At 34.5% G+C, this 17866-nt stretch overlaps 1 protein-coding gene across 1 annotated transcript in view; it reads left to right on the top strand.

Annotated features, from left to right (window-relative positions):
- DPYD (dihydropyrimidine dehydrogenase) overlaps positions 1-17866 on the top strand; it is an 836293-nt gene that overhangs the window by 672333 nt on the left and 146094 nt on the right. Inside the window, exon 19 of the mRNA XM_045064888.1 lies at positions 7720-7862. Within this exon, the coding sequence (XP_044920823.1) occupies positions 7720-7862 (143 nt within the window). The remainder of the gene's footprint in view (positions 1-7719; positions 7863-17866) is intronic.

The raw sequence follows: 17866 nt of genomic DNA, 5'->3' as shown, positions 1-17866 counted from the left end.
TACCATGGGAAAGTTCATAGTGTCCTTGAATTTTGAATTCGAAGATATCGTCTAATCTAATATTTGCTATAGTAGAGAGGTCATTTTATTGTATTCTACCTGCCAAGTATCCATCTAGGTTCAAGGAATAAGGATGTCCCAGTGTAACTACTTGTGCTGCTGGATTTGCAAAAAAGTGATGAAATCATGGTAATAATAAAACTATTTGGGGCTCCTGGGTGGCTCAGTCATTAAATGTCTACCTTCAGCTCAGATCATGATCCCAGGATCCTGGGATCGAGCCCCACCTGGGGCTCCCTGCTCAGTGGGAAGCCTGCTTCTCCCTCTCCCACTCCCCCTGCTTGTGTCTCCTCTCTCACTGTGTCTCTCTCTCTGTCAAATAAATAGATAAAATTAAAAAAAAATTAATGTGTGCTTAACCATTAGTTCTAGTTATCTTTTAAGAAAAGCATAGATGAAACCTTTCCTCTATGGTTACCTTCAATATTTGAAGACAACTATTGGGATTCCTTACAGCCATTTCATACACTATGGTGTGTGTGTGTTTGTGTGTGTATGTGTAGGGAGGGAGAGATCATTATGTTCAGGATATATTCTGAATTTGTTAATATTTTGCTTAAAATGTTGGATAAAGGACTAAGTGTACTCTCTTAAATATGCAAAATATACAATCCTTGCACATCCTCTCTATAAAAGTTGCACAACAGAAAATCTGATAGTGCGTATTTCTCTATTGTAACTTTTTGGAGCATTGTAAAAACTAGTCACTTTTTATTGCAGAAGTAAATTATAAACACTTTTTATCTAAAGGAATCAAGTATGGAAGTTTAGATATCAACCTGAGACTTCTTCAGCACCATCCCCAGAGTTAACTGTTAATAGTTTAAAACTCAACATTCTATGCATTTACATGCCATGTACTAAATGTAATCATACTTTTTTTTTAACCCAAAATGGAACCACATCATATATATTATTTTGCTACTTGTTATTAACATTTCAGCATTTGTACTAGAGATACTTCCATGTTAGTTTTCCTTTTTTCTATTTATTTGTTTTTTTAAAAAAAGATTTAATTTATGAGAGAGAATGGGAGAAGATAGGCATAGGGAGAGAATCAGGTAGACTTCCCTCTCAGTGTAGAGCTTGATGCATGTGTGAGAGAGTGCTTTGATCCCACGATCCCATGAGATCATGACCTGAACTGAAACCAAGAGTTGGACAATAAACCGACTGAGCAATCCAGGTGCCCTATCCATGTTAGTTTTAAAAATGTTCTAGGATATTGGATGCCTGGGTGGCTCAGTCAGTTAAGCATCTACCTTCTGCTCCGGTCATGATCCCAGGGTCCTGGGATGGAGAGCAGGTTCCTCTGCTTTTCCCTCTACCTCGGCCCCTCCCCCTTGCTTGTGCTTTGAAAGAAATAAAATCTTTTGTAAAAATTTCTAGGATATTGTATGTAGATGAACTATATTTAATAGCATAAACTATTGGTGATCATTTATGTTGTTTTCACTATTTTGCTATGAAAAGAAATACTTCAAGGAAGATCTTTGTACATGTAACTTTGTGTCTATGTACTAATGGAATGGATTCCTCAAACTGGAGTTTCTGGATGAAAAGACATATACATTTAGATATTGCCATTGCCTTATAAATCTAATAAAGATACGTTTACACAAATACGTGCATTTATAATCATAGACTCAAAGTATTTTTTTACAAATTAAATGACATATGAATTACAAGCAAATCTCCAAATTTGAGATCTAAGAGGTTAATTAAATACCCCTTAAGTATTAAGTGTTTATCCCCACATGTTTGTAGCTGAATGTTTATTTTTCTGCTTAGTTTACTCTAGCTTTGACAGTAATATTAGCCTATGTATACTAGAAACCAGGCAGTATGCCAAATGTTTTCGGTGAATTCTATCATTTAATTCTCCTCAGTTTGCTCTGATATTGTTATTAATGACCCTGTTTCACAGATAGGGAAGACGGATGCTTTAGGAAGTTAAGGAGTTTGCTCAAAGTCATACTTACATGAAGTAAGCAAGCTGAGACTTACACCTCATTGGTTGGACATTAGAACCTATGCTCTTAGCACTAGGCCATTGGCCATACTGATACTGGTTTTCTTGGGCAAAGACAATATGAAGGTGATCTTCTTCATAAATGCTGCACTGTCATTTCTCAGTAACAGCTGAAGAGTACAGCCTTTCATGTCATAGAGACTTGGTGTTTGATTTCAGTCTATCCCTTTTAAACTGTGTGACATCAAACAGTTTATTTATTCAGTTTGAGCTTCCCTTTCTTCATATACGAAATAGAGATGACAGCATCTACCTTCACAGCATCGTGAGGGTTACATTGCACAATCTGTTTGAGTCCTCAACCTCAGGTCTGGCGCGTGGAAGTTACCCCGTGAACGGGTGCTCCTAATCCTTCCACTACCAGCAGCTGATACTTTCAGAAAGGAAAATGGCCCCTTCTTTGATGAATTGTCTTAATTCTTTTGTTTTAAGATAAAATGCTTGGCACATGCTAGGTACCAAGCGACTGAATGTGAATTGACTATTAACATACTGAATATGTTATGAAGAAAATAAATATAGCCACAAAGATATAAAGACTTAGGAAAAAATTCTTGAAATAGTCAACTGAAATTAAAACATTTTCCCAAGGTAATTTTCATTTTTTCCAATAAAAGTAAAATAACAACAACATAAAACAATTGATTTTCTTTCCCCCATTTCTCCTCTTTAAATTTCATATCTCTACATATAACCCTGGATCCTTTTAGTACTTCAATTTCTGGTTGAATTATGCTAATTTTCTCAGAGGGCTTTAATCCATGTGTAAAGCTGTATTTTTAACTAGCTATGTTTCACATATTTATTAGTATATTAGGTTCATTAACATATTAAGCTTGTTTTAGTAAAGCATAAATTTTTTGGTGCTTGACTTAGGTGTATTTTAGTATTTTTTAAAATCAGTTTCTCAACTCCTAAATCCTTGAAATTCTTGATTTGTTAATATTTTCTTTCTTCTCGATGATGTTAAAATTATTAACAATTAGGTAGGCAAAGTTCAATTTCTAATGAATTTATTATCTACTTAATTCCTTATATTTTAATTAATGTAAGCAAATTAAAAGTACATTTTCTTTTTGTATACACAGTGAGCATGAGTGAGTATTATAACCCACTTTCTGTTTTATTGCCAGCTAGGGCTATTATCAGGGAGTTTATTGTGGACTTAGCTCTAACAATTAATTGTGCAACAGTAGCTGTCCTAGGAGTCAAATGATTAGGGAAAAAACAAACAGAATTAAACTCAATTATTCAAAATTCCAGTTATCCAAAATTAGCATATGTTCCACACTGTCTTGCCCATTAAAAATTCCTTTCTCTTCAAGGATTTAGTCTTGCAGAGTAAAGCTCTACCTCCTTTTCACCAATAAACTTGAGTTCTGAAGCTGTCATTAAAATCCTGTATATTGGTTTAGTGCTTGGACCTTTGGATTCTTAAAAAAAAAAAAAAGAATTTTTTTAAAATATATTGATTTTTGCCTCTGAGACTTTTGCCTTTGGAATCAGTGAAAGTAATCTTACCAACAACGTTATGACACTGCTGAATGAGAGCTGTTAGGAGAGGGGAAAGGACTGTGGATGTGTGGTCCTTGTAAGGTTTCAGGGGATATCGAGTTCTACCATCAGAGGCATCATGCTTTTTTTTCTCTATTAAAAAAAAATGGTTTAATAGCATTACTAAATATACAGCAGAACCACAACAGGCACTGTCAAAGTAAACTGAATAAATGCTCCCCCTGAAATCAATTGTCCTTGTGGATAGTGCAGATCAGAATAGCAAACACCTGTATAGTTTTTATCCTATGCTAGCCCTTTATATATATTAAATCACTTAATCCTCAAAAAAAAAAAAAAAAAAACCCTGTGAAGTTGTGATTGTAATTTTATTATTTTAATGTTGAAAAAAATGGAGGTACATGAAATGAAGAAGTTTTCACAAAGTCACACAGCTTGCTGGTGGTGGAGCTAGAATTTTAGCCTAAGCTGTTGGCCCTGTTGTGTCTCTGATGCTGTCCAATTGCTTTCTTTCTAAAATTCATATTAATAGTATTTATAAAATGTATATGTTTAAATGACTATGAATTTTTTCTAATGGAACATCTATACAGAATAAATAATTGGATTCATATTATTTGCCTTAAAACCACTTTCTAAAATCACAGGGATTAGTATTTTGGGTATCTGCATTGGTGACAAGGTGGGACACAAATTGATTAAATGGGATCGCTCTTGAAAGATTTTCAGCTTTAGTACAATTTTTTTTTAAAGGTATAGGTGCTTAATAGACATTTCTCAGATAGACAGATGGACAGATGAGTGGACAAATGAGGCCTGCATAAGGAAACTGATTAAGTCATAATACCTTAATATTTACATATCAGTACATAACACTATTGTTAATGGTAGCATTTAAAAATTGTTGAAGTGATATTGGCAAGTGATGCTATCATCTTCTTAGGAAAAAACCTCATCCAAATCAGATTGATTAAATTTTAATTAAAAAATCTCTGACTTATAAAATTTTTTCTTCTAGAATAGGAATGAATCCAAAAATGTTCTGTGAAGTTTCTTCAGAGAAGATCTATGACTTCAGCATATTAATTGGCATTTTAAGTTTTGACCCTAAGGAAGGCCTAGACTGATTAGATGTCAAAAGTTACATTTCAGTCTAGTCTACCAGCTTTTCTAGTAGGCTGCTTTCGAACCAGTCAGACTCTTGGTAGCAGTGTTGGGGCTGCACTTCATTTTTTGTTTGTTTGGTTGTTTGGTTGGTTGTTCAAACCTTCAGCTTGTTTTGAAATTGGGGAATTCAGAATGGCTTGACCTTGATTGGAGCATTCCACACAGCTGGAACAGAATGGCTTGATATAACTGAATTTCCCATTAGGCATCAGGCTCATCTGGCCATCCCATGTGGATGAGGGCTTAATTTAAATTGCATGTTGCCTATGAGTTCACTTAAGCTTATAGGATTTCAACTTCTTGATTTTTGAACCTTGTCATTTTCTTATAGATGGAGTCCATATTCAATGCCTTAAGCCTCTCAAACTGGCTTCTTCCTCCCTGGTCTTTGGTCTAAAATCGTTAATTACTACACAAGAGACAAAATCGTAAAAAGTCCTTATCTGATACCTGCTGTGATCCTGGAAATATGTATGTGTTTTAATTGACACGTGTACAACTCTGTATAGTATAGATATATGTGTTTTACTTATACTGAAACTTTTATTTTTATCTTGAACCTATTATTTCTTCATCCCTGTAATTTTAAAACTAAAAAGAAATTTCTATATAACAATTTAGAAAGATCCTTTTATATACTTTCAAAAGATTTCCTTCTAGAAACCTTTCATGGTAGATAAAAGTCATTTTTAAAACCTATTCCCCATAAAAATGCTCTCCGAGAACAGATAGATTATATTTCATATTAAACCAGTTGAGTCACAAAGAAAACTAATCAAATGGAATTCATAATGGAAATAAAAACTGAATTTACTATAACCCAGTAACAGAAGGATCCATTTCTTCATTTTTGGATCACATTTCCTGAGAGAACATAATTACTCTTAATTTTTAAGAAGATACCTTTATTAGTTTGAAAGGTTTTCATGTTCATTAAGTAGATTAGAAAGTTTTAGGAAAGAAAGAAAAACATGAAATAGAAAATGTCTTATTGACCTAATTGAACATTTTCAAATGCCACTGAGGATTTGCTGGTGTTTTTTAACACCTGTGTAATAATGTTGCCCTTTAAATGTAACTGGTTAAATTTTCAAAGCTGTGTTCTGGGATTTTGCCATTTGATGTCCATTAATATCAATTGGAATATGTGGCCAAATCCCTGTGTACCACTTTGAAATTTTATTCCTTAGTATTAATGATAGTCTTCTAACAGTGCAGTTAGAAATAAATTATTTATCTGCTTAGCTCAAATTTCCTTAACTCTCTAGGGTGAACTAAATAAGAAAAAAAAAAAAAAAAAAAGGAATCCCAGTGTTACTACTTCAAAGTAACATGTATATAAAGAAGCCATCAGCTTAGTATGTATTGAACATATCTGTTATATTATGCAAATAGATATATGTCAATCCAAAAGATTTATTTAAATTACAGATGTCCTTTAAAATGCTTTTCTTTAACTTTTATTCTTACTCAGATTTCTTTTTAGTACAGCTAAAGATTTGTACATTTAAATGTGTATGTGGGTGTTGGTGTAGGTGTTGGTGTACATTCTTGTTATGCATTCTTCTGTCTTTTACCTTCTCTACCTTATCAGACAGATGAAGAAGTCACAGATAAACACTTTGAAGTAGAAATAGGATCTTGATATTCAGTTTCTAATTCACCCTAACTTACTGCCTTGTATTTCAGTGTCCATTATGGAATTCTGAAGTGTCAGCCTTGAACATTCTTGACTAAGAAACATTAATATCTAGAGGAGGATTTTAAGGTGTGGGAGCAATAGGAACAGATATTTCCAACAAACATTTTTGGTGTTAAATGCAAAGCATGAGTTACACATAAATTTAATATCATCAGAAATGGATATGAACAAGATAAAAAGAAATCCACTAATTTTTAAGGAAAATTCTTTGTGCTTCCTGAGGGTGAGTCCTCCCATAAATACATATTGGTCTTGAAGATGCTTGTGGTGGTAGAGGTAATGATTAAAGTACTCACCACATGAGGCTGATTTTACCAGTTGCTTATTTGTGTTTTTGAGGCAATGTCAACTAGAACTATTTTTAGTTCAGAAAATACCTTTAAAGAACAATGACTTATGAATCTGCACCAGAAATACCAAATTATAGTCCAGTGTGATAAAAGCATTAATTTACTTTGCATATGTTAACCTTGAGAGTTGAAAGCATCTTTAATCCAATATAATCATTTAAAAAATGACCGTCAAATGTTCTGTCCATCTACGAAGTTTTCATTATGATTAGGGAATAATATATTTGTAATGCCTGGTTGAGTGAAGTATAAAAATTAAGCACATACTCTTTAATTACTGAATTCGAGTAAATTGTCCTTACTTTGGTGGAAACCTAATGTATGAAAAATTCGATTAGGCTCACTATATTTCATCAAATTGCAAGTAATGCATGTAAAAAGCAATATGGAATCTGTAAGTTCATCAGCACCTTGCTTGTTTTCACAGTATCTCTATTCACACCAGCTGCTTTATACTTAGTGGAAACATAACAGAGCTGTATGTCTATTTATGCACTGTATGTGATTGTTTTTCTTTTTCAAAATCTGCTGTTCCTTGTTCTTTTTAAAACAGATGCTTGAGCGTTCCATATAATCTTTTACACATTACTGTATATCAAATTGTATTATGTATGTATTTTATGCAGGAGTTCTGAAGTTGCTATATCCACTTGCATAACACGTTTGCTTGCAATAATAGCATCAAAATTCTTTAAATACACATCCATTTACAAATTAACATACTTTAAAACATGGCAATGTATATGTATCACACATACACACACGCATATCTTAAGTAACAATAAAGAAAATTGACTTTTGTCTAGTATAGCACACCATTGCATATAATGATTATAAGGCAGTATGTTTAAATGGTCAATATGCTAACCATTGATTATTCTCATTTTCTGTAGGCACAGCAATCAGACCCATTGCTTTGAGAGCTGTGACCTCTATTGCTCGTGCCTTGCCTGGATTTCCCATTTTGGCCACTGGTGGAATTGACTCAGCTGAGAGTGGTCTTCAGTTTCTCCACAGTGGAGCCTCGGTCCTCCAGGTAGTACCTGTATTCTCCCCTTCAAAAAGCTCCATCTAATACATCTAGTGTAAATTATGTGACAACAAATATATTCTTGTAGGATCTCCTGAGAAAGAGACAGTGTGGGATTAAAATGGCAGCTCTCATTAAGTTCCTATTATGAGTTGAGAACATACTTGAGGTTTATTTTCTGTCCTAGTTAGGGCTTACAAGCCCTCTATCTTGTAAAAATATATTTGCTTACCTCCCTGTTTCCAAAAGAAATGAAATTAGATAACAAAATGCATACTCTAGAACTGGGAAGAAGAATAAATACATGAAGACATCTGGGTAAAAGTAAAATTTTCTTTGAGAAATAAAATGAAGTCATGGGTAAAGCCAATACACAAAACCTATGCCATAATGTACTGGGGGGATTACCAAATTTGACTGAACTTCCTGGCAGTCAAAGCAAGGAAATTATTGGTTTCATAGCTTTTGAAATATAGATATAAATTGATTATTCAACTTCTTGTGATACAGAGCTGAGAGATATTCTTCCAATACTGTCATAAAGGGATACTTTGAGATGTAGTACATTATACTCTTAATAGCATTCCTACCGATAATCTTTACTTATTACTTATATACTTGCTTCTTATTATGTTTCTCAACAAAGGCCCAGTACATTGCCTTGCCACATTATAGCATAAACATTTCTCTGAGGCCAGATATGCAGATTTGGATGGTCTGGCTTGACCCAGGGATAAACTTTTTCATATGATGACTAGACTATTACTTCCAAATGAAATATTTCAATGAAAATTATAACTGAAATTTAAAACTCAGTTAATGGGCTCAAGAGCAGAATGGAGAAAGCAGAAGAAAGAATCAGTGAAGTAGAAGACAGAACAATAGGAATTAACCAATCTGAACAACACAGAGGAAAAAGACTGAAAAAATAAGCAGAGCTTCAGAGATCTGTGAGACTATAACAAAAGATCAAACATTCAGAGGAGAGGTCACAGAAGGAAAAGATGACAAAGAAATAATGTTTGAAAACTTCCCCAGCCTTTTCGCAAAAGAGAAAAATCCTATAGATTTAAGAAGTTGAATGAACCTCAAATATGATATATCTAAACAAATCCATACTGGGGCACCCAGTTGACTTAGTAGGTTAAGCTTCTGCCTTCAGCTCAGGTCATAATACTAGGGGCCTGAGATTGAGCCCCACTTGGGGCTCCCTGCTCAGCGGGGAGACTGCTTCTCCCTTTCCTTCTGCCTGCCACTCACCCTGCTTGTGCTCTCTCTCTCTTACTTTCTTTCTCTCCATCAAATAAATAAAGTCTTAAAAAAAAAAAAAAAAGAAATCCATACCAAAGCACATCATAGTCAAACTTCTGAAAACTAAAGATTAAAAAAGGACCTTGGAAGCAAGGAAAACACACACACACACACACACACACACACACACACACACACACATTTTACCTGGAAGGAGCAAATAGTTTTAATGGAAATAGATTTCTCACCAGAAAGTGTAAAAGTCCAGGAAGTGGGACAATATTTTTCAATTGTTGATGGAAAAGAACTATCAACCCAGAACCTTGTATCCTTCAGGAATGAAGGAGAAAGCAACACATTCTTGACTGAAGAAAAGCTAGAAGAATTTGTTGCCAGGAGACCAGAACTAAAAGAATGGCTAAAGGAAGTTCCTTAGAAAGGAAATATTAAAGAAAGTATCTGGAGACATCAGGAAGGAAGGAATAAAGAACAGGGAACAACAACGTCAAGAAAAATCTGAGGATAAATCTAGGCTTGAATATCACCTGAATTTACATTCATGAACAAGGAGAAATGTAGGGACTGGAAGATATGAGTGGGTTGTGAGTAGGTCCCAGAAAAGATGCTTGCTCATTTCCCAACATGTGATTTTTGGCAGGTCATAGATGGGGGTGAAGACTGTTAAGACTAACAAGTGTTGCTTTTAGCTCTACTACAGATAGTCTTTATACACCTACCTGAGAGTGAAATAGTTTTATCATGCTTCACTTTATTGTACTTTATAGATATTGCATTTTTTACAAATTGAAGGTTTTTGAGGGTGCTTGGGTGGCTCATTGGTTAAGCGTCTGACTTCAGCTCAGGTCATAATACCAAGGTCCTAGGATTGAGCCCCACGTTGGGCTCCTTGCTCAGTGGAAAATCTGCTTCTCCCTCTGCTCCTTCTCCTGCTTGTGCATTTTTTCTCTCTCTCCTACTCTCTCTCAGATAAATAAATAAAATCTTTAAAAAACAACAACAACAACAACAATGAATTGAAGGTTTGTGGCAACACTGCCTCAGTCCACTGTCACCATTTTTCCAAAAACATTTGCTCACTTTGTGTCTTTGTGGCACATTTTTGGTAATTCTCACAGTATTTCATATTTTAAAAAGTATTATATCTGTTATGATGATCTAGGATCAGTAATTATGACTTACTAAAAGCTTAGGTTCTTATTAGCATTTATTAGTAATAATCTCTATAAATTAAAGTATGTACTTTTTAAGACATAATGCTATTGCACACTTAATACAGCATAGTATAAACACAACTTTTATATGCACTGAGAAACCAAAAACATTCATTTGACTTACTTTAATGCATTATTTGCTTTATCGTGGTGGTCTGGAATCGAATCCACAATATCTTTGAAGTTTGCCTGTGCTTTGATCGACATTTTGTGAGGCTTGGAGGATGAAAGGAATGTAGCCAGTCACATGACTAGTGCTGGAGCTGGAGCTCAAAAAGCAGCAGGTTTCACAACTGTGAAGCCAGTGCTCTTCCAATGGCTTATGTTGCCTGTCCCCTCCTAGAACCTCTAAGGTGAGAATATCAGCAATAGGTAGATCTTCCCTACCTACTCAAGGCTTACATATTCAGGCTACAGCTTCTTCCTTACAGAAAGGGTGCAAAGAAGAGAAGAAATGTGAAAACATAAAAAATAAGTCAACATGCATTCCAAGAAGAGGTGTACTTAGTGTGTGGACCATAGTATGTGAATATATGTAGAATACCATGTGTCCTTATAGAAATGTGTATGTGTGGTTAAAATAATCATTCATGTTATGGTTTCTGCTTAGCCCCATTTTGGATCAAGAAGTAGAGAATCACTCAAAGTTCCTTAAGAAAATGTAGTCAGTTGTATTCTCTGAATCAGGGGACCCTGGAACAAGAACTTTAAAAACCGGTGGGGCAGTTCTCAGGAGAAATCTCCTCCATCTCTCTTTTATGGTCCATGGGATTTCTCCCTCAGAGGAATCTAGAGTTCCATTCACTCCTTCTCTCTTCATAGCTTCCTCCTTCTTCTGCCTCCTCTCAACTTCTGCCACATGACACCTGGGCCCCCTCTACATGGTGGTTTTCAGCTCCAACTTCCAAGTGAAATGCTTCATAGGCTTAGTATCTCTTAGCTCAGATTTCAAAAGAGGAAATTTGTTTTGTTCAATTATCTTTTCATGCCAGGCCCCATTTTAAAACACTAGTCATCCAGTGTATTGACTGCTTGGTAGATAGCAGAAACACACTAAGTATTTGTTGAATGAATTTGTTAAATGAATGTGTTGGAGTTGAGCTTTTGTTTGTTTGTTTGTTTGTTTGTTAAAACCTGATTGTGAAGAGGAGATGAAAGGGTTAACATGGTCTAGGTGGTGGTTGCCAAAGGACTTGCCCTTCTGTTCCAGCTAGGAACTGCAGGGAGACTTTCCAGCTATGTAAGATACTGGTTCCCAAATGATATGGTTAAAAATGTGAAGTTCCACACATAGGCTTCTACTGGTAGAAGATTACAGATTATGTATCAATTCCACACCATTAGCTTGAGTCAGAGTTTTATTTAGCCGGAACATATTTTTAGACCAATTTTAACTGAAGTCTGAACTGAACTAAAATCAGTATTAAGATACACTTGGGATGATTATGAGAGGGGAAAACCCTTGAATTTAGAATTCTGGCTTCCCATTTAAATGAGGTGGAGAATGTGCAGTATTTCTGTGTCTCTTCCATAGTAACCGAATTTCACCCCATTCTGTTCCCTTGGCCTTTCTAGTCCTGGGTTAATCTAGCCTTTCATTTTCTATGCTTCTGGGCTGCTGAATATTATTAGAGAAATTCAGGTAACTCTGCCAATTGGATTTACTGCAAATTCACAGTGTTTAATGTCAGCTGGGCCTTGGGTGCTAGTCAGCATCTGTTTTTATTTATCTTTATAAAAAAAAAAATCCACATCAGATTCTCCCCAGTAGTTAGTTCATATTTTTTTCATATACCTCAAGGTAGATTACCCTCCATCATCACCCTCTGTTTCTCTGATACCATTTGTTTTCTGGCTCTTATCACCAATTCTATACCCTTCTCTGGTTCTATAATATTTCTCTTGAAGAGCTCATCCACTTATATATCTTTGGGTGGAGTACTGTCAAATCTATCTTTCCAATTATTTCCAATCAGAAGTAAAGTACATACTGACAAAATGCATTTTTGCAAGATATGATCAGACAAATGAAATGTATTTAAATATCAGGGTGGCGCTGATACATTGGGGTGTAGAAAGAGAAGTAGTGGGTACAGAAATAGTGACATAAATATTTTGATCCTGATCTTCTTGATACACATACATAGACTGCGTAAATAGGTGAGTTCACTCTTGGAATAAGGATTTAGTCAGTAGTTTCAAATGCCATTTTAAATGAGTCAGACCTTCTATGTGACTTTAGAGAAAGTACTGACATTTCAAAATGGAAAGCTAAAATATTTTCATAGTTGGGTAAGTGCGATAGAACATGCCTTTTTTGTTAATCATAATGCATCACAGAGAATCATACATACATTTTTTCATTCAAAAAGTATTTATTGAGGACCTACTACATGCCTGGTATTGTTTTAGGAATTTGGAATTCTTTTGGGAATAGAACAGGCAAAAGTCCATTCATTACCTCTGGGGCTTACATTTTAGTATGGGAAGAAACATAGTATATAATAAATATGAACTGTAAGTATATTTGGTATGTAAGATGGTAAGTGCTATGAAAGAAAAAGAGGCCTTATTGAAAAGGTAGCACTTATATGAATAATTGGGGATGGTGAATCAGGGAAGGAAAATACATCGTAGCATCACTTGCTTAAATTTTTTTTTTTTAAAGATTTTATTTATTTATTTATTTGAGAGAGAGACAGTGAGAGAGAACATGAGTGAGGAGAAGGTCAGAGAGAGAAGCAGACTCCCCGTGGAGCTGGGAGACCGATGTGGGACTCGATCCCGGAACTCCGGGATCATGACCTGAGCCGAAGGCAGTCGTCCAACCAACTGAGCCACCCAGGCGTCCCACTTGCTTAAATATTTAATTGAGAGCTATCTGAAATATAAAAATTACAAAATATTGGAGGTCACCTTGCAGTTTATAGATAGAAATGCCTTTTATGGTTTCAGGTTGCATTTAACGGGTAATTTTTGAAGTCTTCTTGCCATTTCTAGGAATGTACCATTTCTCTGTGGCACTGTTTATTTCTATTATCTTACTCTGTAACTTGCTTTGACAAGGATGTTAACATTTCAGGCTGAAACATCCAATAACTCTCCCTTCAAAATGCTTCAGTGGATGTTGAAAAGAAAAACTAAGGAATTAGAGAGTAATTTTGGTTCCAGATCATTTCCCTAGTACATTTTTGGAGTGAAAATGACTATTAAAACAGAACCAGATATAGTTCTGTGGCCAAGAAATAAGGTTCAAAACCAATTATAGGTTTGTGTTCTTGTGTAACTGCTCTTATAACTTTGTCAGTCAACTAAACTGACTTCTAATTTATTTATGCAAACTCCAGTGTATTTGAAATATGATTTTTGTTCTTACTTGATAGGCTTTCATTAGTTAGAATATGAAATTTAGAGCTCTAAAAAGGACAGATGAAAATTATTAGTAAATTTCAACTACTGAAATTTATAAATACCTCCTTGGTAAATTATGTTTTGTGGACTCTTAAGGTCTTAAAAATCTTTTGGGGGTTACTCTGAGGAAAAGAAGTCGACTTCCGGCTGCCAATTGTTTATTCATGAAGAGGATAGCAAATAAATAACTTGTATAATTGCCCTTTGACATAGTTTGAAGAGAAGACTTTAATAAATTAAAACTGGGTTGGTTTTTTTTGTTGTTGTTATTTTTTTTACAGTTAATTTTAGTTTTTTGAGTCCCAGACCTACCTTCCTGGTGAGCCCAAATCTCTTTCCTCTGATTTAAGTACTAGATTGAAGTTTCTGTTAATGAAAAAAACTACATAGAGATTTTCTGTTGCAAACAAACCCCAGACTGAGTCAGTTGCTTTTAGGGAAAGGTTTCATCACAAAATGTTCAATCTCCTCTGTTGGATATAGATAGAGAATATAAGAATGACACTACCCTTTTTTTTTTTTTCACTGAATGACTTTGGGTGTCTGTAGTTTAATTTAGTGATATTGCCATTACAATTTAATCTGTCAAGGACTTTGATTCAGGACATCACAAATTATAGAAAGCCATCCGTTCATTCATGTACAATTATGACCTGTGCCTTCACTGAGATTGTACAGGTGGGTATTCTTAATCCCATTTCTTTTGTTGGGGTATGTCACTGAACTTAATAGAAAATCCTGAAATACAACAGGAAGAGGGAGCTCAGTGGGCATTTACTGTGAAGAGTCACAGTCATGTGATAGACACTCACTAAACATGGATGACCAAATCAATCCTTAACAATAATCAAGCTGCTTTAATGGAAGTAGTCCAAGATAAATTTTTTTTAATGTGGAATTTTTAATGTGACCACGTAATGTATAATTTTACTAAAACTAGGGAAAAAGAAGTAATTGAAGCAGATAATGACACTGTTTCCTCACGAGAGCAGATGCATTACCGCCATTTTCTTGTGGTCATAAAACCCAGGAAGACTTTGGTGCTTCAGCTCTATTGATGGGGGGTTCTTGAGGTGATAAAAATTTAGCACACTATACTCCTAAATTTTATTGGGTAGGTGGGCAAGAGTTATTCAATGATTTCCTATTTTTTTCTTCCACCTTCATGCACTTTAAAGTCAGGGTGTGATATGTGAAGGAAGAATAGTTGATGCCATTCAAAGTTATTTTAAATGGCATTGGAACTGTTTCACATATTAGAAAAATAGACATATTTTTCTTTCCACTATGCAATTTCTTGTTTCCTAGCTTTAATGAGTATTGCATGTGCAATTTTAAGAACAATATGCAAGTGGACATTAAAAAAAATTAGGAACTCTGTATCCTCAGAGTAATATATAAGAAAAAATATGCTCTTAGTATCCCTTCAGTGAAATTCCAATTACCGTGTCAATTATTACATTAATTTAAATTACTTTAATGGATGGTTACTTTTAATGGAAGAGGTTTTAATTTTTGAAAAGCATCCTGATTTCAGTGCAACAATGTTGTTTATAAGCAAGTAAAGGAAATTAAATGGAAACCTGTTAGGCCTTTGAATGATTATACACTCTCCACTGGATAGAAAGATTAATATCTAAATTCAATGAAAATTAATTGAAATTAAGTCTAGTTTTTTTGAAAGACAGTTTTACCATAAGAAAAAGTAACAGTAACACACAGTAACTGTTTTTTGTGAGAAAATAACCATGTGTTAACCAAGATGTTTGCAGATATAGCCATATGAAATTTCTAATCTTGTGTAAACTTCTTTGGCTAAAGTTTTTTTCCTGACTGACTCGATCCTTCATGTTGTCTGCGCCCTTATGCACTGTATGCAAAGATATAGTAAACTACTAGTTACATTTCTTCATCAAAAAAACCTTCATATTCCTGACCAAAGTTTTAAACTGCTATTTATCCTTTTGTGAGTTTAAAAAAAAAAATCCCAGTTGTATAGATATTCTTATGTTACATATTATTTTCCAAACATTGTGTTTTCTTTGTTGCTTTTCTTTCAACCTTTCAAATTTATCAGTATCATTTGAAATGAGTTGTGATTGGATGTAACTGATTTTTTAATAACCATCCCATAGCTTGTCCATCCAGATGACTACTAGAAATAGTCATTTTGGGAGGTAATGTATTTTGAATACCATTGGTAACAACTCTTCATACTTTGAGAGTGGATTTGATTTCCTGTAGACAAAACTAAAGACAGCCAAGTTGAGTGAACAAAGTTGGCTTTTGAATTGAGAGATACAAAGTCATGGGTCTCTTTTTCTGGCAATTAATAAACAGTTCAAAGAGAGGTGTTACAAAATTCTGAGCAATGCCAACATCTACCAAGGTGATTATTTTGAAAAAGCCACACTCAATTGGATATGTATTATTGTATATTTGTTAAAAAATCTACTTCAATATTGTATAGACTCTCTACTAAGTTAGGGTTCAGAATTCAGACTGTATAAAGATCTAGAAAGATCTATGCTATAGCAAGTTTATGGTAAAGAATATTAATGATCTAATGAATATTACCTTCTGTTTTTGAAAAAGTCTCTTCCAGTTATTAATTCATTTGACTCTTACAAAGCTGTAGGCCTATCAGTAAGCATTTTAAACCCCATTTTACACATTTGCAAGTTGGCAATTTCCTTGAGTTTATTTCATCATTTAGCTAACTCAGTAGGATTAGAAGCCATGTTTCCTGATTTCTGCTCCATCATTTGTCTCTGCATCCCCTACCATCCATGTTACTGTGCTTAAGAAACATGCTAGCAGAGTAAAAGAGAAATTCATCATAAACATGTGAATGCTCACTCTGTCCTTGACTTATTAACAGATGATTCATTCTCAATCCTTATACTACTCCTGTGCAGAGTTTACCCCAATCTTACATTTTACAGGCGAACTCCTTGTTCTTTGTTAAATAATTGTTTTCATCATGATAAGTGTAGTCTTTAATCCCCATCACCCATTTCACTCATTCCCCCCACTCCCCCCACCCCGATAACCATAAGTTTGTTCTCTGTAGTTAAAAGTCTGTTTTTTGGTTTGTCTTTCTCTCTTTTTCCTTTGCTCACTTGTTTTGTTTCTTAAATTCCATATAAGAGTGAAATCATATGGCATTTGTCTTTCTCTGACTGACATTTTGCTTAACATTATACTTTCTAGTTCTACCCATGGGTTGCAGATGGCCAGATTTCATCTTTTTATGGCTGAATAATATCCCATTGTATGTATATACCTCTTCTTAATCCATTCATCTATTGTTGGACACTTGGGCTGCTTCCCTGGTTGGGTTATTATAAAAAATGCTGCAATAAACAAAGGGATGCATGTATCCGTTTGAATTAGTGTTTTTTTGTATTTTGGGGTAAATACCCAGTAGTGTAATTACTGGATCATAGAGTAGCTCCATTTTTAATTTTTTGAGGAATGTCCGTACTGTTTTCCACAGTGGCTGCCCAGTTTGCATTCCCACCAACACTGCAAGAGGCTTCTTTTTTCTCCACATCGTTACCAACATTTGTTTCTTACATTTTTGATTTTAGCAATTCTGACAGTTGTGAGGTGACATCTCATTGTAGTTTGTTTTTTATTTTAATTCCAGATAGTTAACATAAACTCTTATATTAGTTTCAGAATACAGTATGGTGATTCAGAAATTCCATATTCTTTTTGTAGTTTTAATTTGCATTTCCCTGATGATGAGTGATGTTGAACATCTTTTCATGGTCTGTTCTCCATCTCTATGTCTTCTTTGGAGAAATAGATTTCATGTCTTCACGTTTTTTACTGGGTTATTTGTTTTTTTGGATTTTGAGTTGTATCAATTCTTTATATATTTTGAATACTAATGGATATGTCATTTGCAAGTGTCTTTTCCCTTCAGTAGGTTGTCTTTTAGTTTTATTGATTGTTTTCTTCACTGTGTGGAAACTTTTTATTTTGATGTAATCCCAATAGTTTATTTTTGCTTGCATTTCCCTTGCCTCAGGAGACATAGTTAGAAAAATGTTGCTATGACCAATGTCAGAGAAATTACTGCCAGTGTTCTGCTTAAGGATTTTTATA

The sequence above is a fragment of the Mustela putorius genome, unplaced genomic scaffold, assembly GCF_011764305.1.
Source record: "Mustela putorius furo isolate JIRA1106 unplaced genomic scaffold, ASM1176430v1.1 tig00003853_pilon_pilon_pilon, whole genome shotgun sequence".
Lineage (NCBI taxonomy): Eukaryota > Metazoa > Chordata > Mammalia > Carnivora > Mustelidae > Mustela > Mustela putorius.
The sequence above is the reverse complement of the archived record's forward strand: the minus strand, read 5'-3'. Positions and strand labels throughout refer to the sequence as shown.